The sequence below is a fragment of the Balaenoptera physalus genome (genome assembly GCF_965194825.1).
Source record: "Balaenoptera physalus genome assembly, chromosome: 5".
Taxonomy (NCBI): domain Eukaryota; kingdom Metazoa; phylum Chordata; class Mammalia; order Artiodactyla; family Balaenopteridae; genus Balaenoptera; species Balaenoptera physalus.
This window is the reverse complement of record NC_138884.1, coordinates 56,470,906-56,491,459: the sequence shown is the minus strand read 5'-3', so window position 1 is coordinate 56,491,459 and position 20,554 is coordinate 56,470,906. Positions and strand designations below refer to the sequence as shown.

The 20,554-nt window shown below is 37.1% G+C and overlaps 1 protein-coding gene across 7 annotated transcripts in view; it reads left to right on the top strand.

The window, feature by feature from the left end:
• Positions 1 to 20,554, top strand: part of MRPL1 (mitochondrial ribosomal protein L1) — a 220,372-nt gene that overhangs the window by 117,671 nt on the left and 82,147 nt on the right. The window contains exon 13 of one of the 7 annotated variants that reach the window (XM_082463887.1): positions 13,549 to 13,808. The exons of 3 other annotated variants lie outside the window; for them this stretch is intronic. In XM_082463887.1, the coding sequence (XP_082320013.1) occupies positions 13,549 to 13,619 (71 nt within the window). In that variant the 3' untranslated portion in view covers positions 13,620 to 13,808. Of the gene's footprint in view, positions 1 to 635; positions 4,893 to 4,912; positions 10,879 to 13,548; positions 13,809 to 20,554 lie in introns of those variants that run through there. 3 more of the 7 variants (XM_082463882.1, XM_082463884.1, XM_082463888.1) reach the window with 3 other exon arrangements.

Sequence of the window (20,554 nt, the reverse complement as noted above, 5' to 3'; positions counted from 1 at the left end):
AATAAGCAACCATTGTGGGAAATTAGGGTGGGGAGAGAAAGGGATGCAGAGGAGAAGAAAAGAGGAAAAGGTGAATCTCTTGGGTAGTGATGTCAGAAAGTGGTCCCTAGAAAGCCTAGGGGATGGGTCAGGATGGTAGGTGGCTGTACCCTGCCCTGTTTCATCAAATCAGAATCAAAAGTGCTGCTATTAGAGTTTTGAGTGAACATTCTGATGTGCACCCTGGAGCCCTTAGCCTAAATCTACATCAGCTTTTCTGAGGTCGGAGACTGAGGCAGTGAGAGATCTGAGAATAGAACCCCTGAGCATCTGCTGCCCACTGTGACCTCTGTTAACCACACAGAGCAAGGTGTATGCATACAAAGTATTTTTTATTACTAGTGATGGGAAACAGGGCTTGCCAAGTTGAGAAACTTCTTTGAAACCAGAGGTTCGGTCTTTGCAACCTGAACACTGATACCTACACAAAATATAGATTCCTTTTTCTTCTTAGGAAAAAGGAATTTTTCTAATAATAAAGGATTCAGAGATGTTTTCTTAGACATGAATGGTTGTTTTAAAGCAACACTGTTTTCTTATTTAAATGTAAATGCATTTGAAAGGGCTGGATTTAAACTGCCACATTCGTTTCTCAGTCACATCCTCCTCTACCTGTCTAAGCCAACACAAAGAATTCCAGCACTGAAGGTCTGTGCTCAAAACTCATCATAAGCACAAGCCAAGGTAACCACACAAGCTTCTTGGTTCCACCTGCCTATTTTTGCTGGATTTTGACTTTGAGTCAAGTAAACGTAAAACCTTGTACAGTGCCTGGCATGGAGCTGACTCAAGCCACGTGGGTTTCCCAAAGTGACTAATAATTTTGTGCATCCATGAACCGTTACTAAATAAATACTTCCTCAGCTGAGTGTGGCAAGGAGTAAGAGGACTTTTGTGGCTATACGTGGCATTTCCTGTCCTGTGCTTTCCAATAGGGTAGCTATTGGACACATACAGCTATTTAAATTTAAAGGCAAATTCATTTAAATTAAATTAAATAACTAAAGTTAATAATGCTGTATTGCATAGTTGAAAGCTGCTAAAAGAGTAAATCTTAAAAGCCCTCATCACAAGAAAAACATTTTTTATAGCTATATATGGTGATGGATAGTAACTAGACTTATTGTGGTGATCACTTTGCAATGTATACAAAGAGTGAAACATTATGTTGTACACCTGAAACTACTGTAATGTTATATGTTAATTTTACCTCAATAAAATAAGATTAAATTAAAATTTAAAATTTAGCTATTTACTCACACTAGCCACTTTTCAAGTGCTCGACAACTTCATGTGGGTAGTAGCTATTGTATCGGACAGCACTGATGTAGAAACTTTCCATCACTGCAGAACGTTCTACTGTTATGTCCCATGTAGTTCAGGTTCTAAACATGTATGCCCCTCGTGGCACGGCAAGAGCCTTGCAGTTTGTCTACTGACAAGGCAGTTTAATAGCAATCTATTATACTCATTCAACATTTACTCCTTCAACAAATATTTATTGAGTAACTCTTACATTTCCTGGCTTTGCTTGGCTATGGGCCAAGTAGGTGCTTCAGTGTAAGATTTCAAAGAAGGCCCTGAGATATAAAATGGAAAGACGTGGTGGTATTTGAGGTGAGACTGTCGATTGCCATTGGAGATCAGAAGTGGGCTTAGGAGGGGTGACCAGGGACACCGTAAGTGTCTGCTCCAAATACTTGGTAACTGTAACTATTTTGCCTCTATTTTAACATTCACCATTATTATGATTTAAAGTATTTTTAGTATCTGATAGTTATGACTTCTAAGCATTCATTTGAATGTGGTCCAAATAATAGTGCTGAAAAAGTGAGCCTGAAAATCAATATCTTTGGAATAGAAGTTAGACGTGCTAATATAAGGCCAAACACCCTAACACACTGTGCTGTTACTTTAGGAGAAAGCATGCTATGAAATATTAGAGATAACCTGAAGGGAAAAAAAAGGCAAAGTTAGGCAACAATTGTAGTAGATGGATATGTTGTGAGAATTCATCTCTCCCTAGTTTCCATGTTTTCCTATGGGAAAATTATCCTGGCATTATGTGAGGCTTAATGACCCTCACATGCGAAGGCCCTGAACAACCTTCTCCATCTAGGTACATTTCCTGTGAGGGCTTCAAGTAGGTTGGCACCCTATGCAACTGCCCAGATAGCCCATCCTGTTGGTTAGCTTCAGTCTGGCACATGGTAGTAAAAAACGTAATTGTTGCCTCCATAATATCCATTTCACCCTGTTGCTTTGGGTAGAAATCATGTGGCTTGGTGGGTTCAACTTCTTCCTAGCTCTGAAGTTGGGTCCTCATTAGTCTAGCCCTGTCTATGTTACTGGTTCAGGTACAGGCTCATTTTCCAGGTCTGAAATTACTGTAGTGATAACTTATCTGGCCACCGTAATTTTTTTCAGCAGTGGGAAAATCCCAGTGTGAAGCACAATAATTTGGTTTTATGCTGGGAAAGAAGGGAAGCCCCTTTTGCCTCCAGGGTAAATGAGAAAGCATTTGGTCCTGGGAGCTGCTGGTAGTCACTTTGCTACCGTAAGGAAAGCCAGCCTAACTAAAAACTCGATAAAAGAAGGATGGCACAGTCAAGGGAATTGCCAAAAAATGGGAAGCAATGGCCCTGGTGGTATTACAAACCGTTTGCTCAAACTGACCCTAAAGTTTGCTCTCTAGTATTTCTGGTTATGTGAGTCAATAGATTCCCTTATTCTCTAAGCCAGTTTAAATTGTGTTTGTGCTACAGAAAGCTTCCTGACTGACAACAGACATTTAGAAATAAATATTCCTTTTCCTTACCTTCCATTAGTGGTATCTTCAGAGCATTCAGGACTTAAGACAGAAAGTCATAAATGAATCCATAGAAGACTCTGACTTTTTTCATGACCAAAATCAAATGTTCTGGTCTTTTTCCACTCAAACTTTTTTGTATAACCTTATTATTTTGTTATTAGTCTCTAGTCATTGGCAATTCACTTCTAAATTGATTTACATTGCTTATAAAGTGAAACATCATGTACTACTCAGTTTAATTACTGGATTTTGATTGCTTACATAAATAAACAACTCTCTGCATGTGACAGTCTGAGCATTGCTGACCTCAGATTGGTCAGATTCACTTGTGGTCCCAGTGGGTGGTCAATGATATGCTGTGCAGGAGTTCTGATTGTAATAATGCTCTGGTGCAACAAAGTAATGTTGCATAGTTTGGTATTTTACAAAGTACATAATTGCTTCCATTTGTCCTAGGTATATATCCAATAATGTCTATTTCAACAGATTCTGCAAATTATCTCCCAATAGAAATGGCTGAAATTATGAATGCATTTATGTGTTATAGTTTACACAAGGACATTTGTGTATATGAAATGTATATCAGTTTGGACTCTTTCTGTTGCTGGTGATGAAGGACCTAACTTAAACTGGTTTAACAGAGAAGGGGAATTTATCGGTCTGTGTAACTGAGAAATTCAGGGGCGTTAGGTAGGGCAGGATTTGAGGTTCAAACAATGATATGGGAACTCAGCTTCTGTCTGTTTCCATGTCTGTCTGAGCTCTACTCTGCTGCATTGATTCCATCCTCAGGCTCCACAAGGGTCCTCTTGACAGCTCCAGGTTCCCTCACATCTCTTAGTCCAACAGAAGGGATAGTCTCCCCCAAAGAAATCTCAAAGAGAGGTCCCAGAATTTAGGGTAGTTGGCACAGATTGGCCTGAACCAATTATTGTGACCAGGAACTAGAACACAGATCAGCTCAGAAAAGGTTATATTCCCAACCTCTGCATTTGGTGGAAGAGGTAGTTCCCTGGGACCACATCCACACCTCCTGAAAGTAAGGAGAATCCTAAATATACGTGCATCGTACATTCTTCTCTCAAAAAAGGGGGCATGGGTGATGGGAAGTGAAACGACTACAACCTCTCAGAAAGCGAGGCCATATATCATTCTTATCTTTGGGCTCCAGGGAACTCATGGTGGTCTAGCCGAGCAAGGCCTTTACCGCTTACTATGTGTTTTCACATTCAGGTTACTAGGAAGTAAACAAGTTCCTTTTGATGGGGCTTCTTCCCCTTTTCTTCTGGCCATATTTGGGTCCTATCTGAGTGCTGATTTCTCTATGAGCTCAATGCTTGTCTTGTCAGCCAAAGTTCATGGTTGTACAAGGAACTGTTAAATCTATTGGCTGTTTGCTTTTTTTTTTTTTTTCAAGCCAGTTTCATTAGCCTCACAGTATGATTTATGAAAACCAGCAGTGACTGGAGGAGAAGGAATATTCTGCTTGATAGGTTCTGAGGCAGCTGGCTGAGTAATTTGATAAACAGAAAATAACTACCCTAAGAGAGCAGGGAGAATGCGTTGGAGCCAGGCACTATGCTGCTTTCCCCACCTCCGCCCCCGCCCCAGAGTATGGTTGAATTGGTTCTGATATATTTAGAGGTCTTAAGGTTGATCTGTCTTGGGACCAGTGTCCTGAAAAGGGGTTGGTTTCATTTTTAAAGGTGGTAGTGAAAATGCAAGAGCATTTCCAATTCTGGAAGGTTAAAATTGCCCGCTGAGAAATTTGCTGATCTTCTAATTTGGCTGTTAATCAAACAACCTAAAAATAAGGGCTGCTTTAAATAAAAGACTAAAATAAATCACTCAAGAGAAAGTCCCATGTCTGTTCCTGTCCAGCAGTCCAAATACACCATCTAATCACTTATTTGTTCCCCTTTAAAGTTGACATGGTTGCGTTTGTTCTTTTCACCTAACCAATAGGAACCCCCATTTTAAAGTTATGTGAAGTAATATACGTCCTTCTTTTTTGCCTAAGAGAGCATATTTTATTATGATTTTTTTTTTTTTTTGGCCAAGGGAGATGTTACTTAGAGTGAATTCAAGAAGTCCCAAAGAAGAAGCTGAAATAATGTGAGGAAACTAGGAGACGTCAGGAAAAAGTAATGAACTTGGAGTAAAAAAACTGGAGTTTAAATTTAGTCCAGCCATTACAGTGGTGCCTCTGAACTTCAGTTTCTGAAGAAAACAGAGAACAAGCAAGAGGATCTAAAGCAACATAGTTTGACCCTCCTTAGAGCTCAAGGGAGTCTTAGGTGGGCTTTACATTTCTTCTCCAAATACTTAAAGCATTGTGGGTAGATGAATATTTACTGTTTGAAATTATAACAATAATACCTTTGATTTATGTAAACTTTGCCCTCAAAGAACTTTTCTAACAAAGGAATCATTTATTCTAAAATATTTAATATGACTAGAATAAATGACACTCCTTTATATCTGCCAGTGTTTTGTTACCATAACATTATAATGATAAGCATTAAGTCCTGGGAACTGTAGCTAAGCCAAGTACCACTTAGATCATAGGTTCTCAAAGGTACAAATCCAAATCTAATTTGGATCATACCCAGGAACTGATGAACCTTTTACCCAGCCTTAGCCTGAAGATAGAGAAAAGAATGTGATGGGCTTAGGAGGAGAAAGGATTCAAATGCCAAATCGATATGTTTGCCTTCCAGGTCCCAAATTCAGTGTTTTAAAATCATCCTCGTTATTTCAAAGAAAAACATTGTTTTCCTGGCTCCATTCTATAGTTCTTGCCCCCACCTATTTCTTGACTTTTTACATATCATACACAGGTACTCATATAAAAGAAGAAAATATTTGATAAATTTATTTTCCTAAAGGTAATTTTTTTACCTATCATATTTAATCTGAGCCATTCTAAACTTCAAACTCAAATAAAAAGGAGAAAAACAAGACAAAATAAAACATGAAAAAATTTTAAGTTAGCTTTTGTTTCATTAAAAAAAAGTAAGTTCTGACTTCATTGGAAACCTTTCTATGCCACTTTTTCGAATCTAATCTTCTGATGATCCAGATTAGAATAATAGTTTCTAAGCCTTTCGGAGAGATTAACAACCAACATGGTTAATTTGCAACTCTCCCTTCATCCTTTTTTCCTTCTTTATTCTATACATTTTTTTAAAAAATCACACATCGCATACATAATATTATATAACATTTTGGTTTTAAATTTAATAAAATTTATAACAGTTTTATTGAGATATAATTCACATATCATACAATTCACCCTTTTAAAAAATTTTTTATTGAACTATAGTTGATTTACAGTGACATGTTAGTTTCAGGTATACAGCAAAGTGATTCAATTATATATATATTGATATATAAACCTATTCTTTTTTTTAGAGTCTTTTCCTTTTTAGCTTATTTATGAGATAACAATCCACCATTTTAAAGTGTACAATTCAGTGGTTTTTAATATATTCACGGAGTTGTGTAATCATCACCCCCATCTAATTCCAGAACATTTTTATCTCTCTGAAAAGAAACCCTGTACCTATTAGCAGTCACTCCCCATTTTGCCCTCTCCCTAGGCCCTGGCAATCGCTATGGCCTATGTCTCTATGGATTATGTCTCTATGGATTTGCCTATCCTGACATTTATTTACATTTCATATAAATGGAATCATATAATATGTAGCTTTTTGCATCTGGCTTCTTTAATTTAGCTCAAAGTTTTTAAGATTCATCTATGTTTTAACATATATCAGTACTTCATTTCTTTCTATTGCCTAAAAATAATAATCTGTTGTATGCGTATACCACATTTTATTTGTCCATTTATCAGCTTATGGACGTTTAGGTTGTTTCCACTATTAGGCTATTACGTTGCTATGAACGTTCATGTGCAAGTTTCTGTGGGCACATATCTTTTCAATTCTCTTGGGTTATACCTAGAGTGGAATTACTGGGTCACGTGGTAACTCTAGCCTTAACTTTTTAAGGAACTGCCAACCTGTTTTCCAAAGTGTCTACATCATTTTACATTCTCGCCAACAGTGTATAAGGGTCTAATTTCTCCACATCTTTGCCAAATCTTGTTATTGTCTGTCTTTTCGAGTATAGCCATCCTAGTATGTCTAACGTAGTACTTCATTGTGATTTTAAGTTAAACGTATTTTGATTTGAAAGCATTTTTCAGAATTTTATGGTATCCTTTATGACTAATAGCCATAGCTATCATTTATTGAATATCTTTCTAAACAATATCTTATCTTGTGGTTAGACTTGCAGCCAGCCCTTCGTCTTCTAGGGATCCACGTCCATGGTTCAACCAACCATGAATCAAAAGTATTTGGAAAGGGCTTCCCTGGTGGCACAGTGGTTAAGAATCCGCCTGCCAATGCAGGGGCCACGGGTTTGAGCCCTGGTCCGGGAAGATCCCACATGCCGCGGGGCAACTAAGCCCATGAGCCACAACTACGGAAGCCCACGTGCCTAGAGCCCGTGCTCCACAACAAGAGAAGCCACTGCAATGAGAAGGCTGCGCAACGCAACAAAGAGCAGCCCCAGCTCGCTGCAACTAGAAGAAAGCTCGCCCGCAGCAACGAAGACTCAGCACAGCCAAAAATAGATAAAATAAATAAAACATTAAGAAAAATATTTGGAAAAAAATTCCAGAAAGTTTCAAAAAGCAAATCCGAATTTGCCATGCTGGCAACCATTTACATAGCATTTACATTGTATTAGGTATTATAAGCAATATAGAGATGATTTAAGGTATACAGGTGGATGTGCATAGGTTATATGCAAATACTACACCATTTTATATAAGGTACTTGAGCATCTGCGTATTTTGGTATCTGCAGGGGTCCTGGAACCAATCCCCTGCAGATACAGAGGGATCACTGTATTCCTATGCCACAAAGAGACCAAAGTAAGGAAAGTCAAGTGCTGTGCATGGTTTTCGTTATAGGTGGAGTCGGTTTTTGCAGTCAGGGCTGTCTGACACCCAGGTCCTTATTGTTGTGCAAATTCATTATATGCTATAGACATACACTCCCAATCTGGTAGTCCCCAAACTCACAGCCTTTGAACTTCTAATTTGAGACACAAACTCAATGAACCTATTCATTTTAGTATAGAGACTTTAAGGTCTTTGGGAACACCATGTTCAGGTCCTGGTCCTAAATTCTGGAGAGGGACCTGAAGGAGCCTTACTTGAGGAGCAATCTGACTTACTTTTTTTCCTTGCTCAACCTAGTCAGCTTCATTCTGATTGTCTGAATATTCAACTAGATGATGTAGCCCTGACTTTGTCATGGATACTAAAAGTTCTTGTACTGACGTAGATAATTTCCTGCCTCAAAAGAGTAATTGCTTACATTATCTGGTCAACAGTCCTTTAAATCCAGAAAATCTTGCGTTATGGGCGGAGTAAATTCAATACATTTGTAAAGGAGAGCCGAGATCCTTGTGGTAACTGCTGCCGTCAAGATATTACCCTTGTTTGTATGACTTCCTCTCTTTGCAGTCAATCTTACAAACTCTATGTTGCCTGACTATGCCTTTTATTTAAAAAAAATGAGTCCAGTCTAGTTGTCTTTCAATCTATTATTCAACCTACCTATGTATAATTTTTATTCAAGTAATATGAGTACTAGTTCCTCGCCTTATTTATTCTATGTTCACCCATCCTCAAGAGTCAACCACTTATTATACATTTCTGAGATTACTTCCATATCTCTAAATATGCTTTTTCTATCATGCTTGATTTATCAATTTTAGACATTACCTAAATTTGCTTCCTCTAAAATAAATGAGAAATGAGATATTTATTCAGTGATATTACCCATCACTTCCCTAGTAACTTAAGAAATATTACCACACCTAATTTTTTATTTCATCAACTATAGGCATTATTATTGATTGCCTGTCTTGTCAGATGAGGATAATAATGGCTCTATCCTTCCATTTAGTTCTTCTCCAACTCCTTCCCCTCCTTAACTTCTAACATCTGTACTTTTTCATTTACATTGTAAAAGTTGATAACATTTATGGTCTATTCTGTAACCAAAATTTAGTCTTCCATATGTTGCCTATAGGGTTGAATCTAAAAGCTGAAAAGCAATAAAATGTTATCATTATTTTGACTTTATAAAAATCCTTTTCCATTAGAACTATAAAAATATTCTTCCACTGTTTTCAGGCAACCCATATTGTCATTGAGAAGCCGTATGCTATTTTGAGTACAATTGCTTTGTAGGAAAGCAATTTTGCTTTTAGGGAAGATTTTAGGATCTTTTCTTTATTCTTCATGTGCACAATTACCTCTACTGATATAGGTCTTTTTTCATTCATTGTACTGGGCAATTGGGGACTTCCTTAATATGGAGACATATATCCTTCATCTCTAGAAATTTTTCTTATTTATTTGTAAATGTCCTTATTTCTATTTTTTTTTTTTTCCTGTTCTTCCTGCCTGGAACTCCTATTAACTGATGTTGGGTCTCTTGTATTGGACTCCACAAATTGTTCAAAATAGCTGGAGAGGTGAACTTTTCTGAAAACACACTTTATTTATATTTTCTTTTTGTTTAAACAGCTTTATTGAGATAAAACTTACATATCATAAAAGTCACTCAAAGTGTACAATTTAATGGTTTTAAAATATACATAGAATTATGCAACCATCACTACCACAATCAATTTTAGAACATTTTCCAAAGTGGCTGAACTATTTTACATTCCCACTGGCAGTATATGACGCTTGTTATTGTTTGTCTGTCTTTTTTTTTTTTTAACAAAAAGCTAGGAATCCTTTTGAATTTTTAAAAAAATTATTTTCATCTTTTATTTTTATACAGTTTTAAAGGTTACACTCCATTTTAATTTTAAAAAATTAAAAAATTGAAGTATAGTTGATTTACAATGTTGTGTTAGGTTCAGGTGTACAGCAAAGTGATTCTTTTCCATTATAAGTTACTACAAGGTATTGAATATAGTTCCCTGTACTATACAGTAGGTCCTTGTTGTTTCTTTTATATATAATAGTGTGTATCTGTTAGGCCCAAACTCCTAATTTATCCCCCCCCACTTCCCCCGTTGGTAACCGTAAGTTTGTTGAAAACACATTTTAATTAATTCCTCTGTTTTTAACCCATAGCTCAATGCAACTATTTGTTGTATCTGGTATATCTGTGTCCTGTGCCTCTCCTAGATTCTTCAAATTGTTTTTCTCCTTGATCGTATTCCCTGACCTACTCCCAAAACTTACATGTATGCGCACTCCTCCGGCTCTTTCTCTCTCTCAACTGAAGCTTCTTCCTTGTTGCTTCATCATTAAACACTTCTCCATCAGCAAAAACTTCTCCATTAGCTCTCAGTTTTCCAGAAATTGATCTAATTTATTGTTCATCGATAGAGCCCTTCCTCCTTTTTTTTTTTTTTGTATTCTGTTTCTGTCATTTTCATACCATCTCAAGAGGAAGAGAAGATAAATATATATGATTGTTTCACCATACCCTCTGACAAATCAAGCTCTTTATTAGAAACTACCTGCCTTTTCTCTGCGCAGATTCTTGTCACTCCTTATCGTTAACTCAGCTTCCTTTAGATCACCTGATTTTGCCCTACGTGATCCATTACCTTGACTCAACTGCTCAGGTTTGCCATTATTCTTCTTGGTACAGAGAAATTCCTTGATGTATTACAAAACAAGTCTGAGAATCACTGTCTAGTGTTTCGGATTAGTAATTTTCATACTGTGAATTATAACCCAACTGTAGTAAGATCATTATTTTCTTTATTTGCTCTCAGAGAAGTGAAAGTAGTAGAGTCATTAGCTGTGCATTTGGGGTGGGGTCCCTGAGGAGTGAGAAAGGAAGAGAAGGGCCAAGGCATAATTTCCTTAAAGTACAGCATCTACAATATTGCTAAAGAGGGTGATAAGTTGTTCCCCACCCTCAGTAAATATAGCCAAGAAGAAATAGACTTATGTTGCAACATGAGAGGTTTTTTAGAAAAACTAGAAAACATTTCTGAGTGAGAAAGAATTCCTATAGGAAATCATGTACTTTCCTTTTTCTTAAATACCCTTAAAAATAGGAGAGGGACTCATTTTGTTTTCTGTAAGTATTTAAATGTGATCCAAATTAGAAGCAGAAAGATGGACTAGAAGACTTATCTAGCTCTTTCGCCTACTAGGATGATGATGAGAAGTAACAACAATAATGCTAACGGTTATCATTTACTGAGTACTTATAATGTGCCAGCTTCTGGGCTAAGTACTTAACATGCCAATCTCATTTAATTTTTACAACAAGCCTGTGAAGTAAGAAATATTAACTATTCATTTCACAGATGAAGAAACCCATTGCCCCAGATCCCTAAAGCAACACAGATTCAGATCTGGGTCTGTTTGACCACAAGATCCATACTTTGAATGGTCACATTAATTTGCCTCTTCTAGGATGCCATGATTCACATTTTCAAAAACAATGCCTTTACCTAGGACCACTGTCCCTTCACTATTCTAAGTAATGTTTGTAGTTGTAGTTGTTTTTAGGTGATTTGTTCTTTGCTCTGTATTTTATCATCCAGTCAGAGTGAGGTGATGCCTCTTTCTTTCAAGGACTTGAACTAGTTTTCCAGTATTATTAAAAACGTGTCACCTCCAAACTGTCATTCAAAGTCAGATTACTTTTCACTGTACTGCAAAAGACCCTTAAAACTTGTCATCCATTGTGGAGCTTAGCCTCTGCCTTGAAGGGACTGTTCAGGAAATGGCTTCCTAGCCTAACCCCACAGCTGCCCGCCAGCACTTAACAGCCTTCTGGGGTGATGGCCTATCCCTAACCAGGGCAGGCGAGCATTCCTTCCTTATAAGGACGCTCTTCACATTCACCTTTTAAACTTGTGGCTGCTTCATGTAGAGTAAAAAATTGCTGGTTAAAGAAAAACCTTCATCCCGTAGAATCTTCAGATGAATTCTATTTCACGTTACAAGCCTCAGCTGAATGTTTATTCTTGCTTTTGTTGGCTTTACTGTTCATTAAAGAGTTGTTTGCCCTTTTCCTGTTTATACATCTGAGTGAATTGGAAGGTGCATACTTATTTTAAACCCACTTAAAAGGCACAAGAGCAATAAGAAGAGAAACGAAGGAAGGAAGGAAGGGAGGAAGGAAGGAAGGAAGAAAAGAAAAGGTCTTTTCTCTCTTGCCCTGGAGGTAAAGAGAAGTCCAGTTGAACAGATCCCTGTTGTAACACAAAGGGTTAAGTGTACCTTAAGTGAAATGCTGACAACTAAAACATATTCACACAATTGCAGTTAGCCTACACGGTGATTGTTGTTACAAAGGAATTTTGCTGTCCTTTCAAGTGCTTATACTTTTTTTTTCCTTTGTAGTATTTATCCTGGGGGTGACCAAGTGGGAGTCTTTCAACTGTTACTGGCTGGCATGCCACTGCCCACTAGCTCCCCTGTCATTTTCTCTCCCTCCCTCCTTCTGAACTCAGATTGAGCAGAATTCTTGAAAAGATGGTGGTAGAGGCAACAGAAGTGACTGAACAAGTCTTGTCTATGATCCTCCCTTTGCATTTGCCTTTCTGTCTGTCCATAGTTATTGACTACCTCCTTCATCCAACTATAGGTAATGCTGTTGGTCACACGGTTGCTGGGTAAACACATTTCTCTTTTCTTCATGTCACTATAAAAACATGCCACTAGTAGGTCCTGTGATGTCACTGTCACATTCTGAACCTTAGGCTCTTAGTTTGCTCTGCACTAGAGGATAGGATGAAGCCGACAGGCTCCTACACAAACCAAAGAGAGCATTCTAGTCACATTCGTACCATGTTTTAAACAACTTTGCTTCACAAATTAGGTTTTCCTCTTTTATGTAGAGGCTTTATGAGAATTTTCTCATAAAAATGACAAATTTTCCAGTCTGGGGACAGTAGGAGGAAGAGAAAGTGACTCTGTCTTAGACAAAATCTAAAGTGCCATAACGGCACTTTGGAAAAAATACAGAAGCCTAGAAAGTTTATTGATTGAGATTCAACATAGTAGATATTAAAACAGATGATAAAACCACAGCAATTTAGCAAGTATAGTGTACTGAAAGAAGACAAATAAATTTATGTAACAGGAAAAGAATCCAACATGTATACAATTTTAATAAATGATATTGGAAGACATGACAAATCAACCAGAAAGGGTAAGATTGTTCACTAGATGGTCTGGGGAGACATGGTTTTATAGTCAGAGAAAAATCAATTTAGATTTTCACCTCACACGATATGTGAAAATTTATTCCAGATGGACAAATTTAAACTATTAATTAATAGGGAGCAACTGTAAGTGCTGATCTCTATGGAATGTACACTCTGGCATTAGAGCAAAGATAAAAATTACAAAGTAATCTATTATCATTTGACTACGTAATGTAGAACTTCCGTACATCAAAAACCAATGACATAAAGGGCTAATATTGTTTATATATCAATAATTTATACAAACAGACAAGAAAAACGACCCAATAGAAAAAATGGGAAAAGAACATGAATAGTCAGTTCACAAAAGAGGAAATTTCAGAGCTTAGTAAAGTAAAGAAATATTCAATTGTGTCTGTAATCAAAGAAATGCAACTAAAATAATGAAATGTCTTTTGTTTCTCGTATCAAATTAGCAAGGTTTCTGTATTTGTTGGTTCCTCTGGAACGCGGATGCGGAGGCAGAGTGAGGAATACGAAGGTTTAATCGGGAGTAAGACCTCTGAAAAATAAAAGAGGAAGGAAGCAGCGTCTGACGTTCGTGTAGTATGAGCATTCTGTTATAGCGCGTGATAATCTATCAGGAAAAACACAGGTAATTAGTGCTGATAACTTTCAAATATAAACGCATTTAGTCCTTACAACAGCCCTATGTGGCATGTACTTTCCTGATCCCTGTATTAGAGATGAGGAAGCTAAGGCACAGAGAGGATAAGTAAAATGCTCAAGGCAGAACTGAAACTTGAACTCAGGCAATCTGGCTCCAGAGTCTTTGGTCTTCAGCCTTGTATTACAGTGCCTCTTAAGTATAGTGTCCAATATTAAGCAGTTTTAAAAATGATACTAGGAAAGAATTTTAATGATGTGGGAAAATGCTTATGGCATAAAATTAATTGGAAAGAGCTGAATTCAAAATTATCTGTATAATGAAATCCCAATTAACTGTAATATGCCTGAAGTAATGGATGAAAATAGAGTAGGTTATTAATAGTAAGTACTTAGTGAGAGGTGGGGTGGAGTGTCACCAACTCTTGGCTTGCCCTGGACATTGTTGGTTTTTTCCATGCCCTGGAAATGCCCTCAGTTCTTGGACAAACTGGGATGATTGGTCAACCCCAGTGACTTCAATTGTTTTTTTATATGACTTAGGTTTCACCCCCTAATTTTCTAAAATGAGCATGTATTAACTGGTTATCAGGGAAAGAACAATAAACTCTTGGAAGAAGAAATGGAAGCATGCTGGCTGTATTTTGGTTGAGGAGAGACTGGGGATAGAAGAGAGCATCCCAAATAATGGCTCAGATCAAAGGGATTAATCAGTAACAGGAAATTTTCGTTCATTTTCTCATTCATTCAACTCAATGCTAGGCTCTGGGGATACAGAAATGAAGAAGGTGACAATCACTTGCTCTCAGGAGCACACTCTAGTAGCTTAAGGCATTCAATAAACACATGACAGCACTTACACCTTGTGATGAATGCTGTTCAGGAAAGAGGTAGGTGATGTAATAGAGAGTAATGGGATGGGGACACTCTAGAGAGGAGGCTGGGGGAAAGCCTCTGTGGGCTGGTGACATGTGATTTGGGACTGAATGAGAAGTAGCATTATAAACATCATAAATGCAAGTGTAAAACTGAACTGAATGAAAAAATTTCTAGCAACTCTTTTCTTCTCAGACTTGGAGATCTGAGATAGAATTCTGAGAATTCGCTCATCTCTGGAGATAGAATTCCTTGGCACCATACTCCCAACTCTAATGAACAATAACTGAAAGAGTATGTTCACAATTTTGGAGCCTGTGAGAAACTGGGTCAGTTTGTAAAAATGGAGCTTTTTGAAGGGGAAAATTCATGAAATATCAATTATCAGAGACTTTTTTCCTAAGTATATTTTGGAGTGGTAATAAAACACCTTGACTTTATAATTATTCACCAAAACAGAGGCTCTTAAAAATTAGACTAATGCCTGTGTTTGAATGATCTCATTTTAGCATGAAACTACTTAGAAGCAATATAAATTTTGAGGGAATAAAGAATAGCATAAAGGAAGCTGCAGTCTCCTCTTCATTTAGCAAATGTACAACTCCTTAAAATGAAGGCTGAGCTTGCAATTTACAGGGGAGAATAAAGAAGCACCTAGGCTTGCCAAAGTCAACAGAGCTTTTCTGGAGTAAGCAGACTAGCAGAAGTAATGTCTCCTCCAAAACTTTTTTTAAACATCGAGAGCCTGTTTCATAAAGAGAGATAATAGGTTCACAGGACTCCTTGGCTTTTTATCAAGGACAATCGACAGAAGAAATTATTCAGTAAGAACAAGGAAGGGTCACACAGGAGCAGGGAAGGCGATGCTAGGAACAAGAGGGTTTTTAAAAAAAATTTTGTTTTATTTTGTTTTGCTTTTAAACAAGAAGAGCTTGATATATTCCTAATGTCTACCCAGACAATAAATTAGGACCAGGGTGTCAGAGTATATTTTAGATTATAGTGTTTATAATAGAACTGGTCGTTAAAAAGACTGTAGTATTTGTTCTTCCACATTCCTCCCCTGTTTCTTTCTGAAAATACTCTTTAGGAAAAAATTGTTAAATTGCTTATTAAACACTTTTTATGCTTCAAGTTGATTACGAATATGGACTTTAAGAAAGGAAATAAGCAGCAGAATGGATTTTTTAAATCCTCAGAAAAAGTTCTATGGAGGGGATGCTTTTTTCTGGGTAGCAGTTCAGGTTGGGTATCAGTGTCTGCTGGAAGGCTTATCGTAACTGAGAACACTGAGCTTTTCTTAAAAAATTCCTTAGCTGGAGTGAATAATTGAAAATGCTGAGCCATTAGAACTTCAAAGATTAATTTCTCCATTAATGGCACAAGGTGATAGAGAGAAACAATCAGGCTAAAGAAGAATAATCAAGCTAACCCAACTGGGGCATTTCATCTGATATTCAAAATTACTGGGCCAAAACTTTGATCTTCGGTTTTGTTTGAGGGAGTTTTCAGGCATTTAAAACTGCAGAAACCTCCCGTCTTTGTGTGCCCGAACTGTGTTCTGATATATGGTTTTCTTTTAATTCCTTCAGGTAATAGGATACAAGTGCTATTTCAGGGGACTGTGAGATGCAGGACGGTTATTTAATAACCAGCGTCAGATATTCCCAGAAGGCTTTGGGTATATTTTTAATGTGCTTGCTTGATAGCCACAAGTCCATTCAGTTATATTAAACTTAGAGGCAGAGCATCATACTTTGCTAAAGAAAGAACAATGATGCAACAGGAAGTCAGATGGCAAACACAAGACACCTGAGTTCCAAGATAAACCAAATAAAGCAGAATCTGGTTTTGAATAACAGTTGGGGATGGGGTAGATTTAAGTAAAAAATTTCTTTTTAGTAGCCACTTCTGTCAGTAACAGATGTATTTTCCAGGTTTATAGCTAAGAATACAGAGGCTAGCTTATAATAATACCAGGTAGGTTGTTTTCTCTTTGTCAGTGAAATGTTCACTGTATACGTCTAACTTATAAAACATCTTCATGAATGGTCAGCAGGATTATTGTATGGTTGTAGGTACTTTCTCTTGCAGAGACTGTGATTCATATCTTTATAACTATTGTTGTCATCAATATTACTGGCAAAATCGGCACCATATTAGTAAGAGATATAGAGAGTTTCTGCTTATATTTATTTATTCCTGTTCTGTCTGAAGCACTTTTTGGCCTATTTAAAGCATCATCTCCATTCCTTACAACAGCCCTGCTAAGTAAGTATTATTCATGCCATTTAATACTTGAGGAAATAGAGTTTAAGTTACTTATTCAAGGGTTACAAATGATTAAGTGGTAGATTCAAGATTCCATTAGGAGCTTCTTTGACTTTGAAAAACAAAATTCTATCATAATCACTGTTTCTCCAATTTTTTTATACTGCTTTTCCTTGAGAATTAATGGATGGGGTGGTTTTCCTTGCCAATGTCACTTACTCAGAAGTAAGAGGAAGAAATGTCCTCTTTCTTTCTTTGCAATCATATTGCATTTATGGAATATTCACAAGTTCTTCAGATCCATGGCTGTCTAACTGGTGGGAGTGAAAGAAGAGACAAATCATGGTGGAGAACTCCAAAGCATCTTCACTATGGTAGAAAACAAATCAAGTACACACCATGCCTTTAGCCCTGGTACTTGGAGCTCTAGTGGGATTACATGCTCAAGTCCCGTTTGAGTTTTTCACATCCTGGGCTTCAGAAGAACTCTTCACGTCACTAGTGACCTGGATAAGTTCAACAATAGCCAACTCTCACTGAGTGCTTTCCAGGTGTGAGGTACTCGCATCGATTACCTCTTTTATCAACACATCAACTCTGTGAGTTGAGTGCTATCATCATTATCATCCTCATATTACAGATAAGGTCAAGGTCATTCGTATGCTTATTGGTAGAACAGGAATTAGAACCTATGACTCCTGACATCAAAATACTATAATTGTTTATATGATATCTGGTAATTCTTTAGGTTGGTGTTCTCAGGTGTCCTGAAACCGTGATGTACAATAATTCTCAAACATCCTAAGTCATTTGTAATTAAACTATATAAAATACTGAAATTTGCAATGGTTTACTTTTTTTTGTAATCTAGAAAACATTCAAGGATTTCTCTTAAATACCATCATCCTCTACTGTTTGCATATTTTGTTTGGTATGAGAGAAATGTTTGTAATAGCAGCCAATATGCAGGAAACTGAACACAACCCTGTCTGTTACCCATTGTGTCACTTTATCTGTTTCCTATCTTGGATCTTCAAAAGCCACCTAAAGGGCCTGACACAAGCTTGTCTTTACATGTAGCAAGTGCAGTAAGTTCTTGCTAAAACCATGGGAGTAAGGAACAGAGTGGTTAAATGCACAGACTGCAGGGTTGAAGCCAGCCTTCCAGCACTTACCAGCTCTGTAATTTCAGGCAGGTTATTTACACTCCCCAAGCCTTGATTTCCTCTTTAAAGAAATGGGGGTAATAACAGTATGTAACTCATAGGGTTGTTGTGAGGATTAAATAAGATAATCTAAGTAGAAGTGTTTAGCACAGTGCCTGGCTTAGAGTAAGTGCTCAATAATGTTAGCTCATAGCATCTGCTATTCTAAAGGTTTCCTTTTTTCCCCTGACTCGGTAAAGTCTAATTAGATAGTAATAACACAAAATGATGATTTTGTGGTAATAACACAAAATATCTTTCATTAAAATATTTTGTGTTAATAACACAAAAGTAATAACAAGGGTAATAACACAATACATTGTGAGCTAAGGTGAGCTAAGGAAGTCTGGGGCACAGTACTATAAATGGACATATAATATTTGATTTATGTTATTTGTAATGCCATGTATTATGAGGGGAGGTGGGAAAAGATAGTCAATAAATAACTCAAGTCTGGGAGGGTTAATAAAATATTTACTCTTCTCCATCTAATCTTGTAAGTTAGTAAGCACCATTTTTAAGTCTTGTTAATAGCAACATTGCATCCAAGATGATGAAGAATTTGTATTGGGGGGGGCTTTAATCATTTCTCACTAGATATTGATTTTTTTAAAAGCTAATCATTAATGTAATGGAAATTAGTGCATTTTGAATTCTTTTGGAATTCATTTTTTTCCCTTATGACTTGAAAATAGCTTATACCATCTGCACAGAGAGTTAGGAAGAAAAATCCACATAGATACAGACTGACTTGGTGTTAATAGCCAGTAGAAGGAACTGAGCAGGCTGTACAACTGCACAGTAGGAAACACCAGGACTAGGGCAAGGTCCTGATTCAGAGGGGACATTCTCCAAAGTTACTGTGAAACATCACCTGCTGTGATGTGGCAGTCGGCACTATTGCTCTCACTCACTTTCTCGTTAGGTTGTTATGTAGTATGATAAAACATTGCTAACATATCTAGGTGAGCTCTGTTTTCAACAACTGCCACACAGGTTTCCCATCTTCAATAATATTCTACAAGCATTTTTTGCCTCAGGGTCACATACTTTATACATGCCACAGGAGAGCAGCAAAGACTTTCGGCTTTAGAAATGAAAGTAGAGTTTCATATTCTGCTCTAAATGTTTTCTATATGCAGTCTTGTCCTCCCAATCTCTTTTGTACCCACGTCTCTGCCACCTGAGCATCTAGCACAAGCTTCCTTCTCTGTCTGAATACCTTCTTATTGCCTGTAGTTAGATATTCTTTCCAGCAGGAGGGGTATGGTGATTAAGTTGGCTTCCTTTGACTTATTAAACCCAAAAAGGACTTTAGCAACAATAAAAAGATGTCAGAAGTTATAAATGATGAAAAAAATTGGAGAAAGTGATTTTGTTTTTATTGATATTAATCTTATTAACAAATGGAGTGAATGGGAAAGCCTCTTACACAAATTCCATCTCTGATGAGGAAGGTAGTTTGATGAAATAAAACAAATACAAAACAAAAATTGAATTTAGAGAAATAAGAGTTCTGGTCCTAATCTTGCCAACCACCAGCTAGATAATTTTGGGTTAGTTATTGAGCTTTTCTAGAACACAATTTCCTTATGAGTAAAATTAGAAGATTAGAACAAATATTCTGAAAGGCCTCTTATGACTCTATTATTTGGTGTTCTAAGATAAGCAAAAGCCAGCATCCTCAGTGAACAATTTTACAGGAGCTGATCATGAACCTATCACTGTAAATCAATGCTGTAGTGTTAAAAAATGGTCTAATTCTACCCAGAGCATTTTAAGATAAATAGAAGTGAAATAGGTAGAGACATTTTAGACCAGAGAAAGGCAACAGTGGAATCTAAGTGATTATAAAAATCTAGGTAATTAACCAATGTAATTTAGCAAGAAAAGCAAGCAAACAAAACAAAAATCCAAATTTCAAATCCCAAAGAATTATTGACAAAATTTCTTTGAATCCTTCCTGGAGCTTTTATTTATGTTACTTTTTAACACTGGCAGTTTCCTTTATAAAAGGTAACATAGATTTCCATTTCTGGACCTGGTCGAGTAACCGGTACCAGACTTTCCTTCCCATTGTAAATAGCAGAAAAACTCAATAAAATATGCAGGAGGAAATGAAGAGCACTAGGCAAGACAGAGGTATGGGTAAATATGTACTTAAAAGCTATTTTTTTTTAAATTAATTAATTTTATTTTATTTATTTATTTTTTATTTATGGCTGTGTTGGGTCTTCATTTTTGTACGAGGGCTTTCTCTAGTTGGGGCAAGTGGGGGCCACTCTTCATCGCGGTGCGCGGGCCTCTCACTGTCGCGGCCTCTCTTGTTGCGGAGCACAGGCTCCAGACGCGCAGTTTCAGTAATTGTGGCTCACGGGCCTAGTTACTCCGCGGCATGTGGGATCTTCCCAGACCAGGGCTCGAACCCGTGTCCCCTGCATTGGCAGGCAGATTCTCAACCACT